Genomic DNA, 8095 nt, shown 5'->3' with positions numbered 1-8095 from the left:
AGTGGGAAAGACTAGACTCCCTAGACTCCAGCTAAGAGACAGCCTGGAGGCCCAGGACATAGTTAGCAGACATAGAGGACCTACCCTATTTAGGAAGGACTATCCCAGCTCCTCACCACAGAGAAGGGGGTAGGGGGAAGAGAGGCAGAGAAACAAAGAGAGACAGAGAAGCAGGGCAAGAGAGGGAGAACCAGAGACACACATAGAAACACACAGAAGACAGAGACAGACACACAGCGAGACAGACACATAGAGACAAAAAGGGTGAATCAGAAAGACAGAGATAGAGGTGGGAAGAGACAGGGGATAGAGACATAGAGACAGACACGCACAGAAAGTAACACATAGAGAGTGAGAGACATAGAGTACCTTCCCAGGTTACAAAGGACAATCCCTCTACACCCACCACCACCACTTTTTCTCCTTTCAGCCCAGACATGAAAAAGGACAACACTGAAATTCTGGCTTTGTCACACGGAGACTTTACAGGATAACTGGGAGACATAGATTGGCTGTAGGTCACAAACCTGTGATCAGAACAAGTCATGATGGGAAAAAAAGCTATCTGTGGGGCAAACACCCATCCCAGGGTATCCCAAAAGCTCCCCAGCAGAAAAGTCCCCACTGGTGGGCAAAACCACACTAGAGTAGTAGGTCAGGTCAGGTCCTGTTAGGGATACCAGGTGGGGAACAGTCCGCGGTCATCCAAACCCCTACACACCCATGGTTCCTATGTCATCTGTCACCCAAATCAAGTTCAAGGTGTGTATGAAAGAGGTAGAGAGCTGGTAGCCAAGGCACGGAGGAGTGAATATAGAGGGAGAAGAGTCCAAAGATGCCCAGGGAACACAGTAAGGTGGCTCTTACAAGACTAGGTTATGTGAACCTTCGTTTGCAGTCAGTGAGGAAGGGGCTTCTGGGCACTGGGCTGAGTGCTGGGCACCACGAGATGGAAGAGGAAAAGGCCTGCTGGTGAGAGGGAAGGAGAGTTGAGGTGGGGACTAACCAGAGTCAGTTCTAGGCTCTGGGAAGACCCTCAACCCAGTAAAGAAGAGTACTCTGGTCCTATGTTCACACATTCAGCCTGACCAAGTGGCCTTCTCAGAACTAGGCAGGTGACAAGGTACACGCTGAGATGACAGATAGGTGTGACTTGGTACTCCTAGTCTGAACCTGTAGGTCTGACTACAGGATAGGAGCTGGGGACCCCAGACTGAAGGCAGCAAACAACTGAATTGTGCTACCTGGGGACCCCTGAAAGTGGCTCTTGGACCCTAATGTGTCTGTGAAGCACAGATAACCCAAGGAACAAAATGGCTGCAGTTTGTAAAAAAAAACACCCCCCCCCAAAAAAAAAACTATGTTTCATTAAAAAAAAAGTTCCTGACACAAAGAATATACTCTAACATTCTTTGCTCCACAAAACAGCATCTACTGAAGGCACAGGATTGCCCTGGGGCACAGCTCCTCCCGTGGCTGGTGCCCCACCTGGGGCACAGCTCCTCCCGTGGCTGGTGCTCCACTGGAGAGAAAGGCTAATGAGCAAGTTCAGATCCTGAGGGCAGACAAGGCCTCAGAGCCTCATACCCCATGGGCCAAACGCTGGGAGATGCTAAGACCTACTCTGTTGACAGCTGTATCCAAAAGGCCATGGGATGGCGAGGCCCTTTCCTGGGAAAGGGAGTGGAAGGCCTGAGGTTCTGGAAGCCCTCTGTGCCATAGATAGGCAAGGCTGAGCCTACATTTTCTTCTTAGCATTGGAAGCCAGAAAAGACTGAAAAGGGATTTGGGTCAGGGCAGTCTAGAGAGCTGGGCTTTCTTCTCAGAACACACCTTGGGGCCCCAGCAGCCATGCCAAGTAGGAAGTCCAGAGTGGCCTGTTCCAGGTACCTCTTTAGCCCATCCTAGGCTCAGAACAAACACTCCTTCCCATGCTGAGCTGGCAGAGCCAGTGGGAACAGGTATGCAGAAGATGCCCTTTTCCTGGGGAGACACTGTCCTCTGATCTCATTCCCCACTTGAGTCCTATGGTGTTCCCAGCTCTACACCCTGCAGTGAGTCCCTTGCCTATCCCATAGCCTACCGGAAAAGGAAAGGATGTGGTACTGGGACTGGGGGTTTGGAGTTCCACTTCCATTGGTGGTCTTTGCCTTGCAATCAGGTCCCACATATTCACACACGAGCCTCTTCAGGCCCAGCATAGGTTAAAGGGCAGGGTTGTGGGGAAGTCAGAAGAGGGTGGGGGAGTCTTGGGCAAGTGTGTCATGGTCCCGGATATACTGCAAGATGTCCATTTCATCCATAGCTTGGATCTGTTGCTGCTTCTGTGGTCCAGCCTCAGTTTCTGATGGGCCCACTGAGCGGGACACAGTTGGTTTCCTGGGCAGTGCTGGCTTAGATGGGACTAGAGGCTTGGGTTTAGTCTGGGGCTTGGGTTTTGGTTCAGATCCCAGATTCAGAATCTGGTCCAGGTCCTCTTCAACTCTAGAGAAACAAGGAGAACAGTCTTAGCATAAATAACTGTATCCACAAAGGGGTAAGAGCCTGGAGCCTCACCATTCCCCACATGGGCTGAGAATAGCTACCAGTATGCCTCATTCAATCAGCTGAGGAGAAACCCAAAGGCAGGTCTTTCTGACCCTTCACCTCTATAGCAGCCAGAGTAGAACCAGTCCCTTGGTGGTGACACCACTTCAAACCTGTTGTCTCCTGGAGATTCTCTTCCCAGCCCCTTAGAAATAATTGCCTGCTGTCTGGTACCAGACTCCCGGCCTTTGCCAGAGCACCTCAGAATCATTATTTTATCTGTCTCTTAAATCCCTGTTTCAGGGAAGGACATACATGTGTCTTATTTTGCAGATGGAAAGCTACAGTCCAAGAGGGCACTAGATCACAGTCATGCCTGAGTCACAAGGACGTCTGACCTGGGAGACCCCAATGAAGCTAAATCAGCTCCATTCAGAGACACCGTAAACGCTGGATTCTGAGCTGCCGTGGGATGAGGTCTGCTGGTCTCCGTCTATCTGGGTCACTAGGGTTCTAGACAGAGCCCTGTAAAGGCTGCAGTGGACTCGGCCAGTGCTCATGAAGAATGTGTCATGTGAATCCGGAGAAATGACTCAGCAGTTAGAGACCATTGGTTATTCCGGAGGAGCCAGGTTCGATCCTCAGTACTTACACAGAGGTTCACAAGCACCTGTAACTCCAGTACAAGGGAATCCAGTCCCTCTTCCGGCCTCAATGCACAGATACATATGCAGGCAAAACATTTGTATACACAAAGCCATTAAATTAAAAAATGTCCAGGTGATGACAAGCCCTTGGCTGCCCATTGGCTGAGGGGATGAGGCTTTAGTAGTGATTGGCGAGGAGGAGAGCACGTCTGGGTACTGACGAGTCTGACCAATGGCCCACTGCTCACCTGCTCTTAGGCCGGAGGAGCTTGTATTGGGAGTCTCCAGTGGAGGGGCTATCTCAGAACCAGATGTGCAAAACACAGCCTAGGCTAACCGAATCCACCCTCAGCCTACTCAGCACCATGGCGAATCCGACAGGCTTTTGCATTCTTTAGTTTATCTGATGCTTTTAAAACACTGTCTGGGAGCAGGTATGGACCCTATTTTACAGAGGTGCAAACTGAGCTCTGGCAAAACGAAGGGCCCTGTCTTGAGTTCCATGGCTAGGATGAGGATAAAGTACCTGACCTATAGTTGGCTGGGTCTCTTCACCTTCCTGGATAACAACCACTACATCGAGGCCCCTTCTCAAGCTTCAGGGTGGGGCCGTCCCTTGTGGTGATGATTATTTCCACAGAGATCCTTTGACCATGCCAAGTAGGCACAGGACAGCCATAGAAAGCAGACAACTTGGGGTCCACCTAGCTTCCCCATGTTCTGATTCATTTTAAGGGAGTGAGGGTGGGGTGGGGGAGGGAGCCCTTAAGTGCCATCCAGCACCTGTGTGAAGAATTGGCTTCTACTTTGTATATGTGGCAGCCCCTCAGCGGGTGGCTTCAGGCTACTCGATCTCTCTGCCTCTCTCAGTCTCTGCCCATCTGTAAAGGAGGGGTGTTCTTGTTCCCCTAACCTCACAGAGATCCTTGCAAGGACCAAGGAAAACAACACACAGGAGGTGCTTCTCAAGTCTAAGGGACTATTACACGTACTGACTTGGACACACAGCCTTGAATGTTCAGCAGAGCAGGCGTTGGCTATAACAGAGCCCACACCTCACTTCTTCCTTAGGACAGAGAGGATCTGAGAGTGATGGGGGCCATGAAGCAGTCGCTTGACGGCTGGAAAGGGTGTGGCCAGAGAAGACTGGAACGGATTCTTAAGGAAAAGGAGAAAGACAGCCCAGCCATGAAATGGCAGGATCCCAGGGAGGGAAATGACTGAGAGCAAAGGGCAGTGGGAGTGAGAAGCCTGTGATGGAGGCTCTCGGGCCCTGGACAGCATGTCCTTACAGCACTACCCCAGCAGGACGGCGGTGGGGGAGGGGGCAGGCAAGGACAGAGGCGCATTTGGTCTGAGCAATGCTCTGGTCCTACAAAGCCTGAAAGAGGCCCGAGTGAGCACAGAGCTTCCCAGTGTGGAGTCCCAGGGAACTGCCCACCAGGAACCAGCTGCTTGGGAGATCTGGATCGTCCTGCCTGACTTCTGGGGTGGCTGGAGCTTACAGAGCTTGGGTGGTAAAGAAGTGAGCAGAAAGTCTAGACAAGGAGGGGATGGGTGGGCTCCTGTAGGGAGATGCTGGGGTGTCATCCATGGGAAGACTGTTCCTGCCAGTCTCAGCTCCAATGTATATCAGCTTTCTCCAGGCAGCCCTTGCTTCCTTTTAATCCCCTACAGGACATCAAGGGTGCCCATGAAGAGCTCAAAGGGTCAGAACTACCTTCAGAGTTCTTCAGGAAGGTTAAACAACAGCTAAAGGCCTGAGACCGATTTTCAAGCATAGCCATGACTCCTAGGAACAAGTCACAGCTGGATGGGCTGAGGCTGGGAGCAGTCTCTGGGGTGGCCAGCCACAGCATCACCAAATGGGCTCCTTGGAACCGGTCTAACACCAGGTCCTGCTCTTCTCTCATCCAGATACAGCTGGGCCAAGGCAACCAGTGAGGGGTTGAGGTTGTTGTCCTGAAGTGTTCTGTGCCCTGAAGCCATAGCCTTCTTCTCCTTCCTAAGCCCCAACAGAACACAGGACTCAGCTACAGATCCACTCCAAGGCCTGAGATAAGAGCCTCTTGAAGTCTGCTCGGCTCACTCAACAACTCAGGCATTGCCGCCTTAGGAGAACTAATGGCCAGGCAGGAGGATAACAGTGACCGGGGAGCAAAAGCCTGCTACCAAGAAGCAGGCAACTCACCGCCCAAATAGGAACAAGGTAGGCACAAAGAAAAATAAATTCTGGGGCTGGAGAGATGGTGCAGTTGTTAAAGGCACTGACTGCTCTTCCAGAGGTCCTGAGTTCAAATTACAGGAACCACATGGTGGCTCACAACCATCTGTAATGAAGTCTGATGCCCTCTCCTGGGGTATCTGAAGACAGCTACTGTGTACTTATAATAAATAAATAAATAAATAAATTTTAAAAAGAGAAGAAAGAAAGAAAAAATAAATTCTGGCTCTGGCTCTCAAGAAGCCAGGTCTTCACGGCCAGATGTCAGTCTGTTTCTGGAGATTTTCCAAGCCCATATTCTTTAAGCTGTGATTCCCAGGGGCTGTGCAAGATAGGGAGGTACAGTGAAAAGGGAGGTTCCCAGGGACCAATAAGGCCATGAAATGCTGCACGGCAGTGCTTGCTTGTGCATGACGAGCCTGCTAAAAGCTGGTGTCAGCTGGCTACAGAATCCTGAGAAGATTGCCTCGACACACCCACCAAACAGTGTTCTGTGGAAGGTGGGAATTAAAGGAAAGGGTTTATAATATATGATGCAGGACACTCCCCATGACATCTGTCTCATGGGCATATACCCTGCTGTTAGACTTCCCAGTGCCTCAGTTTCTTCCCTGATGGAATAACAATGATCCCAGCCCCTCCCAGCCAGCAGGATATCAGGAGCGAGGACGCAGGAGAGCGAACAGATGCCAGGGGCCTCTGGGAGATGTAAACACGAGACGCCAGCCATTGAGGTGACTCAGGCTTGGCGGGCACTTAGAGGGCTGTGAACAGCCTGGGGCTGCTAACGAGGGATGCCGATGACAGCCTCTAAGGACCACAGGCCTCGGTGCCATTTCAACTATTCCTGGAAAGGGGCAGCCCCGCTTCCTGCACCTCACCAAACACTGTCTGCATCCTGGGGGCGGGGGGCACGGAAAGGGAGGCAGAGATGCCATAATGGAAGCAACCGGAAATCAGGTTGTGGCACAAGGAGAAGTCAGGGAGAACTGCAGCCTGAGACAGGAAGGCAGGTCTCTCACCTCTTCTCCCAGGGCTCAGGGCTTCCGCTGGAACAGAGGTGGCGGGGAGTGGTGGCCTCGGGCAAGTGATCTTTCCTATACTACTTTCTGTAAGTGCACAGAATGACACCCATCTTAGGGGTCATGTGAGGGGTGAATAAGATTATCTGTGGTGAAACAAACTTCAGCACCAAACACAGCACGCTCTAAGGAAGCAGTGTGCACTGTAACAGATTAACCACGCTTTCCCCTCCCTCCTGTTGGACCCACAGGGCCACTGTTCTGAAGTACATTTGTGCTTGAGTATTCTGTAGCCTATCAAGGGTCAGTTTTTTTTGTTCCCTAACCCACGTATGACAATTATACTTGCTCATAAATTGTGTAATGAAAAGAAGCTATTGAAATAGAAGTGTGAGAAGAAAATAAGTGTATTTCGTGGAACTAGTGGGGCTGCCCTGGTTGCCGACAACCTCCTCCCAGCAAATCCTCACCCCCTTTTAACCACTCATGGCTGCTGGACTTGGTCAGGCCTGGATCCCTCCTCCCCTGTGAGCTGAAGCTGGTAAGACACTCCTGCAGTGAAGTCTTCCTGGGGAACAACGGTACCTGAACAGCTCCTTGGAGGCATCCCTGAGCTCTGGGCTGGATGTGGGTCCTCTGCTCTCACGGGCAGCGGGCAGCAGTAAAGGGTCACCCAGGGAGACAGCCCCGCCAAGGTCAGGGTCGTCAAACAGCTTCAGGGCTGTGGGGAAAAGAGACGTAGCAGGTGATAAAGTGCTTGTCTATCCTCAGATGCAGGAGAGCAGGCCTGCTAAGCCTCCTATTGCTTAGTGAGTGAGCAAGGAAAACCGAGGTGGGAGCCGGTAGAGCTGCCTGTCCGCCTTGGCCTGGCCCCGTTCCAGTCCTTGGGTGCCTCTCACTGTTGGTGGAAGTGGCTTCTCAGGACATTGTACTAGGCCCCTCGAAGTCCTGGCAGGACAGGGTCCCTGAGCTTGCCCACAGGTACGGGTACTTGAGGGGCACCCGCCAGCCACAGATCTCATCAAGGTCGTGAATGACGGGCAGAGGCAACAGATATAAATTACCCACAGGGCCCATCTTCCGGAAGCCCAGGCCTTCCCAACCTCTCCCACATGAGCTGCCTTCTGGCCTTTTGGGATCCACCGCTTCACTCTCTCCCAGGATGCCTGCTGTCCTATGGGAACCCGTTTCTGCTCAGCCTTGAAGCTGTGCAGAAGACTTGGGCTGTGCTGAATTTTTGGGTGAACGCTATTTATCTTTATCTCCTCATGGTCTCTGAGATACTAAGGCTGGGGATTTGAGCTGAATCTTCCCTTGGAGGATGTTCACTAAGCATTGGATGAATTCCTAAGTGACCGTCAATTCTTTCCCTGGGGAGAGGACCTGGGAAGGCATGAGGAAAGGTCAGAGACACACAGAAAAGTCCCAAAGCCTCTAAGCATTCCCTCTGAACCCCACACAATGCCTTGCAGTAGAATCTATAGGGGTGGCATACACTCATTAAAATGAAGGATTGCACAGAGTCACATGCATGCCTGAGGTAGGCCAGTATCCACTTTCCATTAAACAGTTTCAGGGAGTGCCAGTGCCCCTGTGGCTGTAGATGTAATTAAGGAACTAGGTCTCTAAGCAACTAAGATCTCTTCTGTAGGACATTCAGAGTAAATGCATTAATC

At 51.5% G+C, this 8095-nt stretch overlaps 1 protein-coding gene across 1 annotated transcript in view; it reads right to left on the bottom strand.

Annotated features, from left to right (window-relative positions):
• Positions 1 to 299: 299 nt before the first annotated feature.
• The window catches only part of HS1BP3 (HCLS1 binding protein 3), a 30622-nt gene continuing 22826 nt past the window's right edge, over positions 300 to 8095 (bottom strand). Inside the window, exons 6-7 of the mRNA XM_080919486.1 lie at positions 7005 to 7140; positions 300 to 2484 (exon numbers count right to left, since the gene is read on the bottom strand). Of these exons, the coding sequence (XP_080775612.1) occupies positions 2229 to 2484; positions 7005 to 7140 (392 nt within the window). The 3' untranslated portion in view covers positions 300 to 2228. The remainder of the gene's footprint in view (positions 2485 to 7004; positions 7141 to 8095) is intronic.

This window comes from Micromys minutus (genome assembly GCF_963924665.1).
Source record: "Micromys minutus genome assembly, chromosome: 1".
NCBI classification, from domain to species: domain Eukaryota; kingdom Metazoa; phylum Chordata; class Mammalia; order Rodentia; family Muridae; genus Micromys; species Micromys minutus.
Note: the sequence above shows the minus strand (reverse complement) of the source record. Positions and strands in the feature narration are given on the sequence as shown.